At 47.7% G+C, this 23,009-nt stretch overlaps 1 protein-coding gene across 2 annotated transcripts; it reads left to right on the top strand.

Moving 5' to 3' along the window:
* Nucleotides 1–1,004: 1,004 nt before the first annotated feature.
* Nucleotides 1,005–22,090, top strand: cxxc4 (CXXC finger 4). Of its 2 annotated transcripts, none has more exons than XM_040187577.2 (3): nucleotides 1,005–1,482; nucleotides 3,413–4,341; nucleotides 20,901–22,090. In XM_040187577.2, the coding sequence occupies exons 2-3, from the start codon at nucleotides 3,517–3,519 to the stop codon at nucleotides 20,943–20,945; spliced, it is 870 nt and encodes a 289-aa protein (XP_040043511.1). In that variant the 5' UTR covers nucleotides 1,005–1,482; nucleotides 3,413–3,516; the 3' UTR covers nucleotides 20,946–22,090. The 2 variants fall into 2 exon arrangements, with proteins under 2 accessions (XP_040043511.1, XP_077965200.1); XM_078109074.1 differs by lacking the exon at nucleotides 1,005–1,482 and adding an exon at nucleotides 1,492–1,945.
* Nucleotides 22,091–23,009: the final 919 nt, after the last annotated feature.

Here is a 23,009-nt window from a genome sequence, read left to right as displayed (position 1 = left end):
ATGTTGTTGTTTACTTTCCTCGTGGTAGTTTTGGGGGAGTGGCTTTGGTAAGAGGCCTGAGGGGACGAGCTGCAGGGGCTCCCAACTTGTCAGCCGACGTGACGGATTTTGAGACTTTTGCTTTGCTGATGAAAACAATTTTCCTCCATACAGATTCATTAATGACTTTTACCTGACTTGATTTCCAAAGAAATCAGTTTTTCACTGATGAAGCATTATCAAATCACTTTTTGTTCCCCTTTGCACATTCATGTGGTAAAATTATAATATTGCAGTCCAACACTGTATCTTTAGAATGTAGTTTACTAAAACCTGTTTAGTGAATGAATCATTATTCTCCGTGTAAATACAGGTGATGGTCCCATGTTTACCTTTTAGATAAATGCTGATGTGGGGGAAATAATGTGTGACGCGCATGCTTACTATAATAATTTAATTTTAAATCAAAGCTTACGGGCTTCAGCGCGAATGAACGCACGTTGTCACACATCATGGGGGCCCGTGGAATAAATGTGCCCTGCCTGCTCCTGTTGTCAGCCTGTGGGAGCTGCAGGCATGGGTGGCCAGGAGGCGGGATTTATAATGGTGATGAATCCCGGAGGTCTTAGTAATTATGGCTGTCGCTGGACGGGGAGGGGGGGGGGGGGGGGGTGTAAGAGGAGGGGGGGAGGGGGGGTTCCATGCCGGCGGAGGCATTTTATCTTAATCACAGCTCAGCTCCATTCAAATTAATTTGACAAGTTTCCCCAATCCTTATTAAACGACGCATCTGACAAATGACAGCCCCCCCCCCCCCCCCACCCTCCATTCTATCTAAACGCTTCGTCATGAAAGAAATGTATTCAACAATATAAATTTGGTGAAATGAAGAAAAAAAAGAATAACACGAATTGTTTTTTAAAAAGAGGACAAGACGCAGATATTTCCCTCCCCACAGGGCGCCCTGAGCCATCCATCCCTCCCACCTCCCGAGTGTTTCTATAGTAATTTCCAGCCAATGATCAGTAGGTGTCCACATCCCTGCTTCCTCACCTCAGCACCAATCAGCCACACACAGCGACAGGAGACACGGACGGAGCAGAGAGACCAGGCAGACACGCAATACAGCCCCCCGGATCAAGAGAAAGAAAACCTTTTGCGATCCCCCCCCCCCATCCCCGCTCCTTTTTCTACGACACCCTTTGGCTTATTTACGCACTTTGCGAACATTTTTTCTTTTCTTTTCTTTTTTCTTTTTTTTTTAACGTGACAAGAAAGTCGATAAAAATGCTCCTTTTGTTTTGAGCGCTCTGAACACACACACACACACACACACGCACGCACACACGCGCGAACGCGCGCGCCGCGCTCTCCTCCGGCGGCCCCGCGCGTCTTCTCGCATCTTTTCGCGTTATTATCCCCCCGCGTATCGCTTCGCCGTCATGTGCCGTTACGCGGTCGCAGGCTGGTAGCATCTTGGGAGCTCATCGCAACAGGAACCTGGTAGGTGATGCTCGCTCCCTCTCCCCCCCCTCTGTCCCCTGCACCCCCCCCCCGCCTGTGTGTGTGTGTGTCCGTCCATGTTTCGCCCGTCCCCTTGCACGCGTCCGCCCCCGCTTTCCCATCCCGATTCGGCGCTTGTGTGGCCGCAAGTGAGCCGGTCAATGTCAGATCCGTTTTTGTCGGGTTTTTTTTTTTTTTTTGCACCATTACCCCCCACCCCCCCCGCCCCCCCTCACTTTGGATTATCTGTGCATGACCTTTGATCTGAATGTCTACCTCGGACCAGAGCGAGTGTAATTAACGGCATCGCGGTGCAGCGGCGGCACAGCGCTTCGACGCGGCTTCCTCTTTTTCTTCTCACTTTTCTTTCTTCAAACACACTCGCACTCCCTACCTCTCTCTCTCTCCCTCCCTCTCTCTCCCTCTCTCTCCCCCTCCCTCCCTCTGTGTCTCTCTCCAGCAGGTATTGAACATTTCTGTCTCTCTAAACTTTGTTTACAGGCTGAAAATCAATGTCCGTGACTTGATTGCCTTTGGGCTGCGTATTTCGCTCCAGGGGTGAATTGATTAAGTAATAATGACCCTGAGGAGGGATGATCATTAAGCCGAGGAGGGTTTTGTTTACTGCTGGCTGCAGGTTGTCTCGGACGCCACGTCGCCATTTAACCTGCGGCTCTGGGTTGCACGTTTGTGTGAGGGGAAAAAAAAAAAAAAAAAAAGAATCACAATGGCTTATAAGAAACAATGTTGGATAGTTAACGCGTGGGAAGTGTATATTTCTTAAACGCTGACACGGACACTGGGACGACACCGCGATAGAATTAGAATAGAATTTGTTGTTCAGAAGGAGATACTTCAGTACTCGGGGCACTTTTATAACGCCACCCGCTACAAACTCTCCAGTTCCATGTGTGTATATTTATTATTCTTTTTTTTTTTTTTTTTTTGAGACGGCTGCTGGGTAGCACCATGGCAGTGATTTGAAATGCTTTAGTGTTCCAGCAATGGATCAGCTTTGGCAATTAAGAGAGAAAGCCCAGAAAAAAGGTAATGGAAGTAGGGGGAGATGTGTCTAATGGGCTTTTATCTGTGGAAACCAAATCCACACTGGTGGAGAGAGAGAGAGAGAGAGAGAGAGAGAGAGAGAGGGGAAATGGAGCAGCCCCCCCCCCCCCCCCCCCCCATCCCAAGGCAGCTGACACTGTCGTTGGCCTGGTCCATGATCCGGATGTAAATCCACCAGAGGCTATCTGTACTGTCATTGAGGAAACGCTACCGAGGCGGCCATGAATGGGTACCAGGTGCTCTTAAGAGGCCGGACTAGGGGTCGTGTTTACGTGGATGGTCCACTTTGCTTTAAACGTGTGGAAATACGAAAGAATGTTCCTTCGGGGCACCGAAAGCAGATTATTTTTAAGAGCTTATATTGGAAAGCCCAGGGTAAAAAAAGATGAGTCCTAGTAGGGATTCAAACTTTTCAAAAGAGGGATATTTTTGAATATTCAAGTCGTGTGTTTGGATGGAACGTACCCCTCATCTGTATTGTGTATGTATTTATTCATTCTGTGAAGTAGCTGATTGGACTTTCTGCAAAATATGTAACAATACTTTGACAAGACTTCAAAAAAAAAGAATTGAAAACGTGGCATCTTTGTGAAGCATGCTAATTCACTCCCCTATTATAATAATGGCCCGTTGGTCCGTCACCGCTATCACGTTATTGTCCCCATGAAAATCAGTTCTGACTAATTGTCATAGTTCCATTAGAAAACGCAGGACGTAAACAATGTGCTTGAAGATTTTGTCAAAAGTTCAGCTTTTATCTTCAAGAAAAAAGTTGAAGGAGAGGAATAAAATTTGATCCGACTGAAAACGTTTGCCTCTTTTATGTGTAAATGTTGTTGTCTGTTTTTTTTTCTCTCACTTTTAGCACGGGGAAAGATAAAAACCAGCATGGTGGCGCACTGTTGGTAACCAGCTCCAGTTCGTACGCCCCCTCTCTTCTCCTTGAACATTGACAACCCCTCTTCAGCCATGGCCAACATAAACAATGCGCTTTGCATCGAAACCGGACAGAACGCAGACGTGTCTCTCTTACAAAAGGATATTCTTCAGGATGGTGGATTAAGCCAGCTCTTGGATTACAACGCAGAAATGGAAAGGTACCGGTCTTTTGCAAACTTTTATAAAAACAACGGGGCATTTCCGCAGACTGCCAAGATTGCCCGCATCACAACGCCCATTTTCCCCAGTGCTAGAATTGGCATGTCCCCTTGGAACTGCGATAACGCCATGCTCTGGGGAAGGAAATCAGCGGCAATAAACCCTAATAGGACCAGCATGCATAGAAATGACTCCCAGAGGCCGGGGAAGCCTGGCGTGCCGCCAGAGACGCTGCAAATGGCAAATAATAATTTCCTCTCTACCTTATCCCCCGAACACTGCAGACCTTTAGCAGGAGAATGCATGAACAAGCTGAAATGCGGCGCTGCTGAAGCAGAGATAATGAATCTCCCAGAACGCGTTGGAACTTTTTCCGCTATCCCGGCTTTAGGGGGCATCTCATTACCTCCCGGGGTCATCGTCATGACAGCCCTTCACTCCCCCGCAGCCTCAGCAGCCGTTACAGACAGTGCGTTTCAAATTGCCAATCTGGCAGACTGCCCACAGAATAATTCCTCGGTATCCAGTGGAAACCCAGCGAAGAAGAAACGGAAAAGGTGTGGGGTCTGTGCGCCCTGCAGGCGGCTAATCAACTGTGGTGTCTGCAGCAGTTGTCGGAACCGCAAAACGGGCCACCAGATCTGCAAATTTAGGAAATGCGAGGAGTTGAAGAAGAAGCCGGGCTCGTCGCTGGAGGTGAGAACCGGGGCTCTGCTTCCCCTTCTTTTGTTATTATCCCCCTTGCACTCCAAAGCATTAACCTTTTCATCCAGTCACGTTCTAAGCCCTTGAAAATTGTTTCCATGCCCACCCATGCCTGAACAGCCCCCCCCCTCCCCCCCCACCCTCCCGGCTTCTCAAATCTGCCTACCCGCCTAGCCTAATTGGCAGTAATTAGGGGTGTTTGTGTGGAGCGCAAGCTGAGCTTGGCTCAGACACCCCTAATTGCTGCCAGTCAGGCTGGGCTGGAACGCATCCGAACAACCCCGAGCTTGGCTCCGCTCCAAGCGGGGCTGGGAAATGGTTTTCAGCAGAGAGCCGTCCCTCTCTACACCCGGTCATTTTAACCAATTATGGAAACCATCCCTGGATGGGGAGAATCAATATCCCACAAAGCCTCAGCCTCCGACCACCGAGAGATGGTGAGAGTAATGGTCGGGGATGCTGATGGCGTTTCTCAAAACATACTCGCTAAGTTTTGCGTGTGTGTGTGTGTGTGGGGGGGGGGGGGGGGCACCCAAAATGATTCTTTCCCCCTGATCCTGTATGAATTGATTGTGCACATACAATGGGGTTAAAAGGAAATCATTTATTATGGGCAATTATGGATCAATGTGTGGCATGATACATATGCAGAAGGATGCAGAGTCTGAAAAAAACAAAGAAAAAAAAACACATTAAGCTCCGCTTAATTGAAAAGTAGCAGGAGGCTTCATTAGCACACAAACGGAGGGCAGGGTGCTTTTTAAAGGTTCGTTTTAATAGATTCATTTAGGAGCTGACATTTCGTTGGCAGAGGCGGAATACGAATGTTAAGTTTTGAATGTGTTTGAAGTCTCCACTTGCTCACTGACTTAACATGAGCTTGGATGGATGAGTCAGCAGCAAATGTAACCTGAGGGCCCGATGTTTTGCTAATTAATTAAGTGATTACGCAGAGAGGAAAAAGAGGTTAATCGTAAAATATTACCCAATCTACTCATGGGAGATACACCGTGTATAGATTCCTTTGTTCATTATGCATTTGTGCCACGAGATTGTGGGATTATTGTTCATAAATGTACAATACTTTGGAATAGGTGTGGTTTCCGCATGTTTTATAATGTAACATCACCTGTGCCGGCTGCTTTTCAGTGATCCGGAAACGATGGAAGGACTCAAAGTAGATCAAGATTGTACCTGAATGCAAACGCTCCCGACCCAGTAGTGCTGTGACATAACATATTATCATTTATTCATATGATTCTCATAATTGATGTCGCACGTCCTCTAGTGCTGCATGGAGGACTTCTGTCAATGCATGAAGTTTGAGCTGGGATCCCAACATTCTGAAAGGTTCCTATTAAGACAAACAGGTGTCCCCAAGCAGGTGTTGAGGATGCTCGCCCTCGCGTTCATAATGCATGGGTAGGCCGACGTTTGAAAACACCCATTTAAAGAAAGGATGGTTAGAATTACCGCGGGCGTGAAAACCCCTCCAACAAATCCGCACACGCTGTTAAAAGCCCCCTCGCCGACTTCAGTAATTCATATTATGGACTTCCTCCGAAGTAATTGTTATTTTTGACTCTGCACCTGTAATTACAGGCACAACGTGTGCTACGGAACCGGCTTGGACTTTAAAGGCATCTCACAGGCGTGAAGTTTGCGCTCCTCGCCAAAGCAAACTTTCTCTCCGTACATTTAGAGGGAGCGCTCACTTTTCAGCGTGTTGGTGGCGCCGATGGCTGCTCACGGCCGAGTGGCATTCAAAGTGTGAGGGGAAGGCTGCTTGAGTAAGTTGGGAAGGAGAATTTACAGCCCGCGCGTGCTAAATCACATGTGAACGGCGACACACTCTCACACGAGCACCATATACCCGCAAACACACAGACACACACACACACCAAACGTGAGCCGAGTGCACCTTTTGCCTTGGAAGAGACGATAAGCTGCTGGCAGCCAGTTAGATTTGGCTGTCAGTGTTTTCCACATGGGAATCACCCTGAACTAATTATATCTTAAGCAGCGGTGGAAAATGCAAATCAGAATTTTACTCACACCCCTGAAATCGGAGAGCCAATTTAATCTAATACCCCCTTTAATTTAGCGCGCTAATGCAAGGCCCTAGAGAATTGCCCCGTGTCACTGCTGTGCTGTTCTGCAGCAGATCCTGCTCTCTCTCTCTCTCTCTCTCCCTCTTTCCCTCCCTCTCTCTCCCCCTTCCTCCCTCCATCTGCGTGCCGCTCTAAGGCTCCAGGAAGGATTAGTCTGGCAGAGGAATCTCATCTAACCTAACATTTCCCGAGCAGTTACCTTTGCTTAGCTTGAGCTCCTATGGCTCAAAGGTCCTTCATTAACTTTCAAATGCAATAATACTCACAAGTAGGTGAGCTGAGTTTTCAGCTCTGTTTACCTCGTCTGTTTACTCCACTTCGGTTATTTCTGAGGAGAGAATCGTGAAAACGGCTGTAGACTTTTTCTTTAATTTCAGCAAATGTAAAAGTTATGAATGCCAGTGTGGCACTAAAACTCCCATGGTGAGTGCGTCCACATGCGACGAGTGGTCTTGTCCTGACCCGTCCTGCCAGTCAAGGCCTCGGTGCGGCCGTGACCCAAGCACGGACTTCCGTTCTCAGATTGCTTCGTTTGGAGGATAACGGTTATGTTCCTGAAAGAAAATCCTCCAAGAATACTGAAAATCATGTTTTGTTATTGATCTTGTGATCGTTGGGTCTTCTGTTGGGTTTTTACTATCCAACGACTTGACTTGATCGGACGGTTACCTTCGTCAAGAATGTTGTATACATCTTACAAAACAAATATCCCCAAGTTTGTCACTCCAATGTTATATATTGTTCTCTTAACCAAAACTCTAGATAAATATACGCATGCAGTTATTACACTTTATATGTGTGTGATCTGTATGATCATTTGGATGATGTAAGCCATAGTTGTTATTTTAGGCTTAAAGATTCGTCAAAAGTCATCTACGTTTAATACATTTAACAAAAAGTCTGACCGGTGCGGTTTTATAGGGAAACTCTCCAACACGTCCAACCAGACACCACCCGGATTATACCACCGTCTGCACGTATAATTCCTTTGTGTTTCAAGCTTTTGCTTGATGACTCACCCTCCATCAGAGTACGGCTGTAGACAAGTACCTCAAACCACAACCTCCTTAACTATACAACCTGATATAAAGATCATCAAAAAAATATTTTTATGACGTGGACAGTTGGACGTAAGCAGCACCTCTGCTTTCGACGTTCATATCAACTAAAGACAGAATGCGTGAAATAACAACGTTCAAAGAGGCTTCAGGGTTGATGATTACCATAAAAAGATGTAGAAAAGGCAGGAGAACAAAATTCTAATTGAACAGATTCTTCCTTTCAATAAACAAATGCCAAAGGCCAGCGTCAAGCCTTGAGCAAGAAAACAGCATCCTAGTGTAAGTCTCCCTCCCTCTCCCTCTCCCCCCCCCCCCCCCCCCCCCACGCTCTTTGTGCGCCGTTGTTGTCTACATGAAATGGGTGAGATGAAAAGGTGGCGCGGCTGCCTAGGAACCTTTGCTATTGTGCTAAAAGACAAGGCCCAAAATGGCAGGAAGCGGGACCTTGAGGAAAAATAGCTCGGATTCAGCGCCTTAATGAGAGCACGGGCGCCAAATAAGCAATGGCCGCCAGGTCTAATTTGTTTTAGGTGTGCTCAGAATAGATAAGGACAAATCTGTGGCCTTCACCCCCCCTCCCCCAACCTTTGCCTCCCTGGAGATAAGCCCGAGTGCTGCCAGCCAATCTCTGTGGGCAAATGAGAGGGGGGGTGGGGGGGGTCACCCAAATAATAATAAAATTTAAAAAAGGGAAAACCCCGATGGAGAGGCAGCCGTGAGATCCGCAGATCTCTCACTTGACTGGATTTATTCGAGCTTTAAAACTGCAGATTAATTTGGTCGCAGGGGTCTGGGGGAGGGGGGGGCGAAAGAAAAGAAAGAAAAACGAGGCTGTTCGCCGCCACGCATCTCCAGCTAAAGGGCAACCTTAAGCTCCTGTCAAGACAATAGGACTTTGCCATCTGAACCACGACGCACACCGCTTAATTATACACATCCTCCCTGCGAGCTACCCTCGGCTGCCTCAGAGCACGGGGGCCCCCTTTATTCATTGTCATGCCCTTTTTCCCCCTAGATTGGTCGTGCCGTGTGGATTTTCTGTCAGCTTCCATTTGCGGCGCGTCGATGTCCTCCCGGGGGCCGTTGTCGCGCTCCGAGAGGCAACAACCGCGCGGCACCGTTAGAGAGGATTCATCGCTTTTGCCACCGCCACCAATTAGGGCCAAAGCGTAATCGGAGGCGTCTGGACGACGGCCTTACATTACGTGGTCTGTCGCCTCCTCTGCCCCCCCCCCCGCGTTTGATTTAACATCCTTGGTTCAGCGGTGAAAGGAAACTCATTGTCATTGTCTTCACTATGGTGCGAGGAGAGCGGGGAGAGGGGGGGGAGAGAGGGAGACGAGGGTAGAAAGCAGCCTAGCAGAGGACGGACAGCGTGAAAGAGCAGGTGCGGGAGGACGTTAATGTGTGGCACTTTAAATTTTAAACAGAGGAGAATCAATTATTGATGATGACTGGCTGGGAAGTTAAAAGGTATCTCGTCGTTATGTGAAAAAGTGCGAGGGGAAAAGTCTTCAGCGTCACAGGGTTTAAAATGAGAGAGGAAGCGCTGCCACGAGTTGTTTTTGTTCCCCATAAAAATGATGTGATCTTGACTTATTTTGAATTTCCTGCACATTTTGTGCGTTTTGGCTCTAATGCAAACAACAAAGCCCTACCATTTAAAAAATATTGCCCTAATTAAGTAAAGCGCAACAAAGCCAGTGGCAAAATGAGTGACTCAAGTGAAAACCTTCCTTGAACATGGTATTCCCTATTGTCAATTTATCAAATGCCTCCATGCATGTTGCTTCTTCCTGTGAGGGTTGATAAGACACCCTGTTAGGCTTTAGCTAGTATTACACCGTCCTGCTAGTGTTACATCGTCCTTAAACACAGGACCCTACTGAATAAACCACACAGGAACATAATCAGCATTCCAGGTCAGTTTGCCTTTCAATGCAGAGAATATAACAATATATCAGAATTATTTTAAAATCGGGAATTTTTAGAATCAGATATAGGTAAATCGGTCTCATAAAAATACCGTATGATAGTAAAATCCTATACAGATATCAACGAAATAACTGAAGGTCCATCCATTAATTAATTACAATGATAGTGGTTTATGGTGCTATGTGGCATTCATGTCACAGGAAGAAAATACGAGTCGACAGTGATTTTAACACAAAAACGGCAAAGCTAGCTGTTCAAACAATGGAGTCTTTTTGAACTGCACTGTGTAAAAAGTGTAAAAACATCATGTAACCTTATTTCAACGGAATAAATGTCCGTCGACGGCTGTTTAGCTGCGCTGCTGATAGCAAGGTGTTCAAATAGTATCAGTGTTGTATATCCAGCGGGATGTAGGGAGCGGCCTTAAAGAGCCTGCCATCGTGGCTTCATACCCCCAGTGGTCAACCACAGTACTGCACGGTTTCTTCATTACTCTTTCACAATATACCCTCAAAATAAAACGAACAGAGTAGTTATTTTGTGTGTGAGTGTGCGTGTGTGATGTCATATAAGTGTAAAGTCGGCAGTCAGGAGGAGAAAGCTCTATACTATGCAACTCTAGCTGGTTGCAGAGTAAAGAAGCAAAGCCAGGAAGCGAAAAAATACCATCTTTCATTCTTGCTTCAACCTCATAGCCTTCCCGTTCAGTTGTGGCTCAAACCCGGTCTTCGGTTTACGGCTGGATCTGATACCTGTGGATCACGCTGTCCCCATAGTTTTTCTTTTAATTGTATGTGTGTTGACAGCTCAGGGCGTTCTGCTGAACTGGGGATTCAACAGGACGGAGTGAGCCGAGTCGTGTAGTTTCATCAGTTCCGTTCCGGTTGTGAATTTAATCAACTTAAGAGAAGTTAATGCATTAACCCCCCCCCTACTCCCCCATCCTGCAATCATGTATGTATGCATGCAATTAAGAAGACTGGAATTGATTTCTACGAGGGCATCAAGTCACCGTCTTTAATTCTAAGGTGGAGGAGGAACTGCTCCTTTTCCTCCAAGGCTCAGAATGTTGTGCTTCCCGCTCTGGGTCTGGTTGACATGATGCTTCCCGTTGCCTGGTGCTGAGGGGACGGATTCGCCAACAATAGACCAGCGTATCTACGGGCCACATCCAATCACATCGCATGTCCGAGGCTTTTGGATCAATTTTGTGCAAATGCTTATAGAGATCTGGTAACAAAAAAAAGTAAATGTGGTTGCCATTAAAAGAATCCTGAAAAAAAAAAAATCCTTGGCCGCCAATTCTTAATATCTTCCTATATATGCCGCATACATATACAGTGTTTGTGTATAGTTGGTGTAATCATGGAAACACCTCATTCGTAAAGCCACATGATGCACGTTACACCATCGAGCCGCAAAAGCAAGAGACAACTCCAATCTCTGTCAACCTCATTATATTTGCCAAACCGATGAAATGAAATATACAGGGCGATAAAATTGCCCGTCTGCAGACTAATGAGTTCATATCTATAGGTTAAAAGGCGGTAAGTGACAGATGGCTTTGTGTCATCCATCCATCCATCCCAGAAAACTGGCGTGAAAGTGAATTTGTGAGTGACAACTGGTGATGGGAGGAATCGGTCAATGTGGTTTAAGCGTCTCAGTTTCTGCAAGTCAAATCCTCGCATGCTGCCACCTCCTCTATTGTGGCTCGGCTCTCACATCATGAATATTTCATGGCAAGCATCTGACACCATGCCCAGGAAGATATTTCTAGTTTTTTTTTTTTCTTTCTTTTTTTGATAGAAACCCTGGGGTTAGAGAGTCACGGAGGCGTGAAGTCAGTCTGTGCCCCCCCAGGCAAGGGATGGGATTTATGATGCACCAGTTGATGACATCAGGTGCATGTTTTCCTCCCTTTGTCCCGCGCCACTGATGAACCATCGGGCTGTTTGTGGTCACTCCTCCGTAGGTCTGTCTGTTCGGTTAGTGAAATGATTTCAATTTGCTCCGAGAGCGATTTGTGTTCCGCTTTCTGATCGGCGCGGAGCTCGGATGTCAAAGCGCGTGGTGGTGGAGGGAAGGGGGGCGGGGAGGGGGGGTGTTGCTCGGATTAGCCTCGTCTTAAATGCTGCCCTTAGCGTGTTAAATTGCCCGATGGCTTTCCCCCGACGATATCTCGCTCATTTTATGTCTTTGTCGCGTTTCAACCTTGCGGTTTAACTGTAGCCTACTTGTGTAATTCATTGTTTTTGCTTTGCGGCAACTGATCTATTAGTTTCATGACTTAAACCAGATGATTTTAATCCTTGATTTCTTTTGAATTTCCTCCCCCCACACTCCCAAAGAGCTGACTACGCATGTGTATTTAAACTAAATGAAATGAAACCAAATTAAGACTTCCTTTTCGACACGGCCTTGGATTTTTTTTTATTAAAGTATGAATACATTAGAGGAGTGTTTTTTCCCTTTTGGCATGCGCCTCTTGGAATCAGGCTTCTCCAGAGACAAAGATAAACGTCTCTCCAAACCAAAGCAGTGAGTGGCTTTATGGGCACCTGTAGGTGTCACCTCCCAAATCTTCACTGCGCATTGTACCGACCTGAGCATTGACGTACATAGTCTACACACATGTATAAAACGGAAATGAATGTGTAATTGCTGCTCTAAAAAAAATGAAAGATGTCTGCGATACTCTTTCAGCACTCGCTTTATTGGAACGGTCCTGTTATTTGAAAAGATTTACATATAATAACAGAATATGCAACAGAATTCTGTTTTTACTGCTTTTTGCTCCTTTTAATCACCATGTGACCCTCAGAGTCACCTTGTGACTTGAATTCTTTTCCTTCGGGCTGTTTATTTATTCTGTGAAGTTTTGAGAGCGCAGCTCGCCTGGGCAGGAAACACCTCCCGAACCACACGCGCTGACTCCTGGAAGCCGCCCAGTGCCGCCACCGCGTGACCTGCCGGACCCGCTGGGCAGCCGTCGGGGGTTAAGGGCGGCGCTCAAGGGCTCCGCACCGCTGCTAATGAGGCGAGGCGTGCGCTGTTTCTTCTCCTGTTTCCTCGCCCACATTCATCCGTGACCTCTCGCTCATGCTCTTTTTTTTCCTCCATTTTTATTTGAATCCAGAAAGTTTCACGTTGTTGATCGAGGCTCCCGAAATAGCTCCTCCCACTGTTAGACTCCATCGGTGATTTTAAGAGTAACCTCCATCATGTGGTTGCTTATACAATCTGTATTATGATTAGCGTAACGCTAAAGGTGTTGTATCTGTGTAAGTCTTAATACTTTACTTAACTGGCATTTTTGTAACTGCATTTGATGGACAGATTGGTTCGACCCAAGTCTCCATCACGGGAGCGCAATTAAAGATTCAACTTAAGCTGTTTGTATTTTCAAATCCTAACCTAAATATTATGTTGATTTACAGTAAATATGCAGAACTCTGTGTATAGACCTTCTGAGTTTAAGGGCTCCCACACAGATGCTGAAAAATCTGCTCAAAACAAGAAGGCCTGCTCCTACTTTGCATTTCAATTTAACATTTCAGAGAACTGGCAGCATGTTGCCTCGCTTAGGCCTCGCTTCGTTACACCCACATGGCTTCACGCCGTGCCTGCTGACGTCTTGCGCTGTTCAAAGGGCTGAGACTTGGCGGAAAAATTGGGGATTTCCATACCAGATCCCTCAGGTATCTGCACACTCAAACGTGTGTCCTGCTCATCTTACGCCTCATTCCGCGCTCCCATCCTGCAACGCCAGCCCATCTAACCCGCTCGCGCTGCTCTGATTTCCCTTCTCGCAGCTCAATTGACCTGGCTGCTGCAATCCCCCCCCCCGCTCTGAAATCCCAGCGGCACCTGATGGCTCCTCTCAAGTCTCCGCATAAAGCTTGGTCCCAGAGGACAGTTAGCGACGTAGCAGCTGATGGTGAAAATGGCCTCGCTTGGACAAAGGCACTTAGGTAAAGGGAATTGAAAGGGAGGAAAGCGCCGCTGCACTTAGCAGTAGTTGGGTGATCCCGACGGCTGCAGGCGGCAGCCTCTGACCCGAGGACGCTGCCTATGCGGGGCTTCGGTTCGGGGGATCACTGCATGCATGCTAAATTGAAGCGGCAAAGCCCGGTTCCAGCAGCAGAAAGCATCACCCTGTAGGGAAGCACTGTGGGAGCTCGTATTGTGCGTCACAGCGGCCGGGTTTGTTGATTCTTTCACAGAATATCCGTCGAATGGACCACTGTCAAGATAGAGGGACAAGCCAGCCAGTCAAACCTTTAATACCCAAATATTTGTATTTCATCCACCGTTAACACCCAATTATGGCGTTCTGTTGTGAGCCTGTATGCTACCTGTGGATACTGATACATCGTCATGGTCAAAGATGATGTCATTAACCTCAATGCTGAACATCTAATTAAAAACAGGCAGCCAGGCATCAGGCAATGTGGTTTGGATGCATGCGTAATAAGCGAGTATTCCCCGCTCCATTGCAGCAGCTGACCTTGTTGCTTGGGGTTTATCGCTCACCCCATGTTTCAGCTATTTTGGCTTAGCAGGTGTTAGACAGCTGATAAAAAAAAAAAAATTGCTGTGACATCACTGATGGGGGGGGGGGGGGGGGGGGGGCGTGGCCCGCAGGAAAGCAAGTCAACCGTAGGACTTCGCCCATCAACACCGACCCATTGCAGTGCTGTCGCAGCCTCACTGGGCTGCTTCCAGTGCACCCGTCCGCTCAGCGGCTCCCTCGGCGCTTGGTAAAAAACAAAAAAACAAAAAACAAACTGTATTTCCTGAAGCCACTGAGCCGTCTCACTGCAAACCCACTCCAATGGGGGGCTAGTAAAATATACGTCCTACAGGAATACCGCATTGTAATTACATTCCACCATTAGCATACGGAGGCTCCGAGTCACACTGCACTCAGCCCCCAGCAGCACTTTGCCATATGGTCCGTCTGCGCCCCTCAGCTGATATTTGGCAAGACTCTCGCAGAAGGTCAAATATCAAGTCAGAGGACTGTGCCAGAATTGCATCTATGCTAATTGCTCTCTCTCTCTCTCTCTCTCTTCCTCTTGCTCCCTCATCCGTCTCACGCTCCTCTGCTCCTCGCTCTCTTTTCTCCCTCTCCTCTCGCACTGAAGTAAGTAATCTGCTTTAGGATGTTTCTGAGATGGAGATGGATTTGGATTTCCTTCGCTGCCCCTCAGCCTAATCTCCCCCCTGTGACCGCCTCTCCCTGGCACAGCTCTTAAGCACACCATCATACGTCCCCCGCCCCTCTATCCCCACTTCAACCGTGCCGAGTCAGCGAAAAAAAAAAGAAAACCTCCAAAATTCCTCATTACTCACAAACATCCGCAATACACTTAGCTTGATTTGCTTGCGTGGACGCCTGTAGCAAGGCCGTGCCTCATATTAAGAGATTGTAGTTTCAGTTTTGGAACGCTACCACAACGCTAGTGTGCTCAGTTCTTTGTTTGTGTGCAAGGTGTCTAGAGCGTATGGGAGCGGGCGGTCATCTCAATACATGTGCTATTTAGAGGAAAAATACGTTAAGGAGATGGCTGAGGGTATTCAACTCCATTTGGCTATTCAAAGTCCATAATCTGTACAGAATACGAGCATAAAAAAATAGCTGTTAAATGTCCGGGGTCGGCATTAGTCCGAAAATGAAGCATCAGCTTGGTTTTTTATGGGCCACGGTTACTCTTCTCTCACCTTGATTCCTCAGGGAGTGAAATGCTGATAAAACCATTTCAACTGATTAGTGATGAATACTTAAGATCACACACTTAAGTCTTTCATTTAAATCATTACTGTCATCCTCATAAGGTTAATAAGTCTGTCTTATATGGCGCACGTGATAAATGAGTGTACGGTACGTAATGAGGGTGCGTTTGTGGCCTTTATGTACCACAAGCATTTTAAATCCTCTCATTCTGCTGGATACTGCCATATTTCTGAAGTGAGGATGAGATGGATCGAAGATATAAAAAAACAACAATTTGTCACATTGTGACTATAGTAACTGTGACAAACAAAATAACCAACAATTTCGATCCATCCATCCATTCTTATCTTCTTTCAAATTTGATTCATTAATGCAATTATCCTTATCTGAAAGTTATAATCTGAGGGAACTGTGAGAAATGTTACTACCATGGGAACGTGATCAAATGGCTTTTGTTGCATGGATTATTTTAGTCAAAATACACGTAATGGGAAAACGGCCACGTCGAAGGATCAATGAAAACGTTAACTGAGCTATAATATTATAATGTTTTTTGTGATGTGCAGCAAGAAAAACTGTGCTTTGCATTACCACCGTTGAACTGTATCTTTAAAAACAGTGAGCCACTTAATTAAGTATTAATTCAAATATATAGCAAAACCTTTTTGGGGGGGAAGGCAGTACAAATAAGCCAGAGCCAGTGCTTATGCTTTCACGGGCAATATACCTTACTGATTATCACCAGACGAATGTTATTGCTGATTCTGGACATGAATGTCGTACTCAAGGTGGAAGCCTTTGCGTTACGGTGTTGCGATGCCGAGCTGCAGGCAGAGTGGATGACGAGATGAGTGGTCCGTCCGTGATGGCGGCCTTGGAGGGGTACCTTTTATAAACGGCATTGGGTGGCTGGAATATTGGTTACAAGCTTCGAGATGAGATTTCAACCCCCACCCCTCCGACGGCTGTAACGGTGCAGGTGATGGATTGCTATGCCTTCCAGGTTTGAGCTTGGCTACGCCCCAATATTCCGGCAGAATAAAGTGACAGGCAATATATAACACATCAGTAAAGGCCGACTGCACCGCTGCAAACGCCCCCCACCCCCCGCCCCTCGCACCCCGCGCTTCCTTAGACCTGGAGATCGGCCGGAATGTTCCACTGTCTCCTCGTCTTCCCTCCTCGATGTAACTTTTCTGATTGATTCATTTGGCGCCTCCAAGGTGCAGGGTTTTGGTGGCAAAAGAAGAAAACCAACTGGCTGACCAAGGGTTCTTTTACACAAATTCTAATTTAGGTTTTTTTAAAAGTAAGCTGCTAGGGAAAGTGTCCGCGGCGGCTTGTGCGTCAGGAGAGGAGGGAGGCTGTTTTACATATATTTTGTTTTGCTGCATCCAAAGATTTGCGGTCATGAAAAGTGGCCTGCTTCCCCGTCTGTAAGTTAATAAATAATGGGAATTGTCGGGGTAATGTATGGGCCATGTGCTATAATGAGCGTACTCTCTCACAAGCTGCTATTCAACCTGCCACCGTCTCCCCCTAAGATTCCTCCCTTCCTTCCCTCCTTCTCCGGTCTCCCCCGTATCTGTTCCATCTGTTTCCCAGGATACTTTCCCACCTCGAACACGTGTATTCTATTAAATCCAGTGTATAAGGGGATTCTTGAGGGTTCCTACACAGAAAGAGAAAGGTTTAGAAGGCGAGTCCATCCCCAATTATGAAGAATTAAAAGTTTTATGATGTTATGCATGCTTGTGTGGGTCCGTGATTAGAGTTTGTGTGTTGGTGGGGAGGGCAGGGAGGGGGGGCTTCTGTGACAAGGCTGGCTGGGAGCACAGAGCTGAGGGTTAGTGCCAGACACGTCTCAAGAGAAACCGGGGCACATTTGCAATCACCCCGAGTTCAAAAGGGTAATTTATTCACAGTCTGTGGTTAAAGTGGGCCGCTCAGAAAGCCGGAGGGATTCTGCCGGGAAGCAGAGTAGTAGAGACACATTATTTTCATTTTCTCTCCCTTTCTTGTTTTTTTTTTTTCCCTTCTCTGCATTTTCCCCTCATCGTTCTCTTCATCGCCCGTTGTTGTTCCTGAGAGCCCTGTGCGGCGCCTTTTAACACACGCCGGCGAGCATATTTCACTTTTACACTCATCCGCCTTGACGTCCCGCCGCTGATTGAATTTTGAGGCGCTGCAGCGTCTGCCATTATCATCCTCATCGTCCTGAGTGGTTTATCTCTGGCCACGGCTCGGTGTGACGCCAAGGCTGCGGGGGAGGAAAAGGAGGGCCAGGGCGGGGGAGAGGGAGGGAGGGGGGGGCTGGGTGTTTCGGGGACCGTTCATGCGTAACTATTTGCGCTGGGGAAGATAAGAGAGGATTGGCCTTAACCGCGCTGGCTGGAGATTGTGGTCGCGTGAACGGGGGGCGGCGAGGTCAAAAAGCAGCGTTCGCAAAAGCTGCCGCGGCCCGGCTCGGGTTCGCCCCTCATTTCGAGGTCCTTCCTCCCGCCTCCCGTCAGCACACGACGTGGCTGCGGCATTAACCCGCACCTGCCAGGATCAGTTAGGATCACCGGGGCGCCGCGGCTGCCCGGAGACCTCACACCGCCTCCCCGGGAATCAGCAGGGAATTATTCCACCACGTCGGTTTTACTGCGCCGTTATCGCAGAGAGCCACCGGCAGCCACTTAGAATGCTCTGCCTCCTGCGCTGGTGTGGTGGGGTTAATTTGAGGTCTGGAGAAATCTCTTCCTCCTGCTCCCTTCTGCTCCTCCTCCTCCTCCTCCAGTCGGTTCAACACTCGGCCGTGTGCAGTCATTGCCAGAGCGGGAAATTGTCTTTCCCCCCGGTGTGTCGCTGTAGCCAGGTTGTTATGTATGCTCCGCTGCAGAGGCAGCGGCGTTGACGTGAGGCTGAGCTGCTGCCACGGCGTCTTGATGTGAGGTGAAACCTTGGCGTCGCTCTCGTGTCCCTGGTGTACCACTATCAACCCGTACCTCCGCCCAACCTTTCCCTCCCGGGTTGTTTTTCCCCGTCTCCCTTTTATATCTTTTATCCCCCCTCGGTCTCTCCCTTCCGCCCCGTTGTTTCTGTATTCTCGTCTGTATTCTTTCCCTGGCGGTTGACGGAGTGATTTTTGAAGGTGCATGCCGGCGGGGGAGCAGGGAACGCGGAGCTGTGCTAATTGAGCCTTCTTTGTGCCCGGTCACCGCGCTGTGCTGAGGCGGCGAGGCCCGGGAGTGAATCCAAGCTGCACTCAGAAGCCCCACCCGATCGATAACGCAGGAACTTAACAAAACAGAGACATGCCGAGTGCCCAGATCAGGGCCATTATTGTCTCTGGCGAGCCGCACTTCCACCGGGGGACTGATCAATGTGAGAATATGGATCCAGATAAACACCTCCCCTTTCTCGCCGCCGCGCCTCAACCTCTTAAAGTGTCACATTCTAGACCGGCGGAGGAGGGGGGCGAGCATGAGGCTTAAAGTGCCCTGTGCCCGATGAGGATCTGCGCCCCATATCCATAAGACTTAAGAATAATGCTCCACATACGCATGTAGATGCCCGTTGCGCTCTCCTGCCTTAAATGTGTAACATCCGGGACCGGGAGCTTTTCGATGGCCTCTTGTTAGCTCTCGACACGCCGGCGGTCACGAAAGACCTAACGCTTTGTTGGGTCTTTGGGGCGTTGCGTCTTTTTGTACCACCTTGCAGCCCCTTTTCCATGCATTTGGTTGTCGTTGTATTCTGCAAGCCATGTTAAAGGTAATTCAGCGGTCATGCATGCAGCCTCGCTTGAAGAAAGGGGTGTTGATTCCAATTCACGGCCATTTTGTGATGCTGATACTTCTACAATCGACAGGACGTCTATGTTCACACATAGGACCACAACAAACATTCAAACGTAGCAATAAACGTATTCCGCTCCATGTTTTTCTGGGGTTTGGCGGGATTAGAAAACTCTACAACGTGGCCGTCTTCAAATCCGCTGTTCCGTGCCACTCACCCATCCTTTCGGGTTGTCTCGCTATCTAAAATCATATGGAAATGTATTGAGAATTCCTCCCCAAAACAGGAAAACAGAATTAATAGCCCTACGCTGACATAGGGCAGGCGGCAGCTCATTGCAATTAAGCAAAAAAGACAACGTGAGATGTGCGTGCGAGCGCCTCGACCCTTAAAAACACGCCGCTGTTTCGTTTGGTTCGGGGCTTTAAATTGGTGATGATGGTATCCTGCTGTTCTGGGTCTCTCCATTATTCACTTGGAAGGATAATAGCAACTGCTTAATGTGGTGTGAAAAATGGTAAATGGTTGCTACGGTGCACACATCGGTTCCCGCACCTGTCTCCAAGCAGGGATTAGGAGGGACGTAGCGGAAATTATGTCGACTTCCTCTGCTGTTCTTTACCCAGAGATTGAGCTTTTACTAAACACAGGCACTGAATTTTAGCCACATTTAGTACGTCTTCTTTTGTTTAAATTGGAGATCTGGAATAACTAGAAGGCTATTTGTGAATATGTTAGTTGCACGGCCCCCTACATCTCCTAAAAGCTTCAAATCAAAAGTGTCGCGGCTCAAACGGCGTTCATTTATTACGCAGCACGCGTGCGGTGCATTTGCTAAGGCGGAGATTTTGATATAAGGCCACACACGCTACCAAAAACGGCGTTGGAGCGAGGCTGTGATCAGCAGATCTGTGGTATTCTGTTTCTCAGCGAAAAATGTCTGCATGCACTTTCTGCCAATCAACTAATTGAATAATCGCGTCGGTTTAACTGTGACGCACACATGAGACAGATCTCCTCACACCAGCTCACGCTGTATAACTCAGTGTTTATTGCAAATGCGTCAACCGACATCATATTGATGGCGTTGAGACGTAATATGGTCGTATATGGATCCCCCGAATGCCGATCTAGGACAATGCTGAACGATGGCCCGTCTGCACGCTGTCAGCGACGTCCACGTGTGGACGGTCGGCCGCCCTTTAAGGAGCCACAGATGACACTTTGTATTCCAATGTGAAATTGCCCTGCACTCAGACTAAAATGATTTTGGTTGTGATTATGCACTATCCCCCCCCCCCCCCTTGTCAACACTGCGGGAAAAAAAAGAAATAATAATAATCAAAAAATGTGCTAATTGGTCATGGGGATTGGTGGGGGACTTTTTGTATTTTATGTCTTTTGACTTCCAAATGAGTTTGGGAAAGGAGAGGCTGTCACTCTGCCACAGAGGTTTTGGGGGAGGCGGAGGAGGTGGAGAAATGGGTGGGGAGGGTGTGGGGGGGGGGGCTGCTGGCGCGGCCTCAAATTGAAATGATGCACTGTTCCCCCTCACTGCGGCTCGAGCTCGCAGTAATTAAATGCCTCATTGTTGCTTCTCGGGAATTTGTATTGAATATTTTACTCAGCGTAATGATTATTTGGGTGTGGGTGGGACGTGGATGTAATCACCTTGGCTGGCTCTTTGATGAAATACTTGGTACGGTGGGTGGGCTTTGAGTGCCCTTCTGTTTTTTTATTTTTTTTAACTATTCTTAATTCCTCTGCCGTTTCAAATGAGTGTTACCCTGGTTTACGATTCCAAACCGATTCATTATTGGCTTCCATCATTTTGCTTTTCCTTTCTGAATGTGCGTAAGCTTGGCGGGACCTTGAAATCTGGAAAATTAAATTGTGTCCTTCACGTTTTGTCTCCCGCAGAGGACGCCCGTCAGCAGCGGGGAAGCTTTTCGGTGGTTCTTTTAGAGTGGCGAGCCTCCGCATCCAGCCGCAGGAGGGAAGGTGGGACTCTTGACTCTCTGCACGGGAGCGCTCGATTGGTCGACAGGGCCCCAACGCGCCCCAACGCATTTTGGGAGGACGAGGAGAAGAAAAGTGGACGGACAAAAAGATAAACGAAAACATAATGGTGTGGTTTTAACTCTGTAATTTCCTTTTCTGTGTAATTATTGTACCTTTTGACAGTATCATAATGTATATTTTTGGTGTCTATAAATGTGTTTTCAGTGTTGTGGCTGTAGGTTTACAGCCAATCCTATGTAAAGGACTCAAACAGACAATCATACAATCATTCTGATTCCGTCAAACCCAAGAGGCCACATGGATTGATGACATAACAAACACAAAACACTCTGGAGCAATAATCTATTCTGTTGATTATTCCTCAACCTTTAACTTCTTTCGACTTGAATTATTTTGTCAAACCGAGTCATCTTCTAGTTGTGCGTTTTATTTCATCGGGAAACCATGTCTTGAATGCCACGCTATTGTTAAGGCCGTCCCTGGCGCCGCGGCCGCGTGTGTCTCGTCAAGGGTGGTGACGCAACGGACGACAGCGGCGTTTCAGTGACGGACTAGTTGACATGTTTCCTCAGTCGAGTGGACTCGCTGCAGAACAGGGCACATTGTCCTGTGCGACGAGTTGCACGAACCAATTGGCCGTCATTTGATTTTATACAGCGTTTATGAGTCAGACTGCTGCCTGGAGGTCATATTCTCAAAGAACATTTTTTCTTTTTCTTTTAACAAAACCACACAGGCTATCACACTTAATTATTTTTCTTCTTTCATGAAAGGTTGTAACTGTTTAAAAGATAGAGAGTAATGCCAGTAAAAGAACTGTATGTTATGTTGAAAACATTCAAATTTAGAATGAATTCCAGTACACTATACATATTTGACCTATCAGATGTTGTTCTGGAGCTAAGAAATAGTCTGGACGTTTCACACATTCCAAAAGCTAAATGATTCAATAAGTTACTCATTGTCTTAAACCCTATTGTTGCATGTGTAAATGTGTTTTGGTTTCAAAGATTACTAAAAATTTGTATATTGTTGTCGTGATGCTTTTATGTGTTAAAATAAAAAAACAAAAAATGACTTCCGTAAAAGACATCTCGACAGTGAATGTTTGATAAGGCCGGATGACCAAAGAATGGAAAAACAAAAGGGAAAAATCAGCGATCAATTAAAATCACTTGATAGGGGGGAGGTGAAAAAAAAACATTTTTTTTTCACCTTGTGCAAAGCATTAACAGAAATAACAACCAGGAGGAGACGGCGGAATGTAGCAGCATCGGTTACCTTCCCCAGTCACGCATCCCTTGAATACTAAAATGCTGCACGGAGAAGAGTGGTTCCCAGAGGCAGCAGACTTTAAAGGACTAGTGAAATCCCGTGTGGTTTCTCATGCCGGAATGCTCTTGGGTGGGGGTGGGGGTGAGGAGGGGGGGCTGAAGCAAGACAGGCTCCTGAGATAGCTCGAGCAACTGAGCGATTGCCGGGTGTGTGGGTTTCCAGGGGAGGGAGGCGGTAGCAGGGAAGCGGAGGACACAGGCACACTTTGAGCGGCAGCCCAAGGTGGGGAGGGGCCTCGCTGCTGCTGCTGCTGCAAAGGAGAGGGAGCGCAGGAGGAAATCATGCGGGGCCCGACTCCTTCGACCCCCGAATGAGCACACGCCCCCGCCATCAATTAGGCGTGCCGACCGGTCACGGCCGGCCAGGGAGACGGCTTGAAGGGGCCCCGCGTCGACGGCGGCGTGGCGCCGCCTGAGGCGCCACCCCCCCCCCTCCCCCCTCCCTCGCTGGTCATCAGAGGTTGATAGCGTGCATCAGGGGTATGCTGACTAGCTCACTCCCTGGCCGGCGAGATTAAATAACATCAGAGACAGCCGCCCCCCCCCCCCACTCCCTCCCCACCTCCCCCCTCTGTGCTGTGGAGCTGGGATTTAACGTCCTCAGGCCCCAGTGGTAATGTTCAGTTTGCAGCTTCAGACAGGCGGAGATAGAGGCTGAGGACGTAGCAGGAAT

This window comes from Gasterosteus aculeatus, chromosome 9, assembly GCF_964276395.1.
Source record: "Gasterosteus aculeatus chromosome 9, fGasAcu3.hap1.1, whole genome shotgun sequence".
NCBI lineage: Eukaryota > Metazoa > Chordata > Actinopteri > Perciformes > Gasterosteidae > Gasterosteus > Gasterosteus aculeatus.
This window is presented reverse-complemented; position numbering and strand designations above follow the sequence as displayed.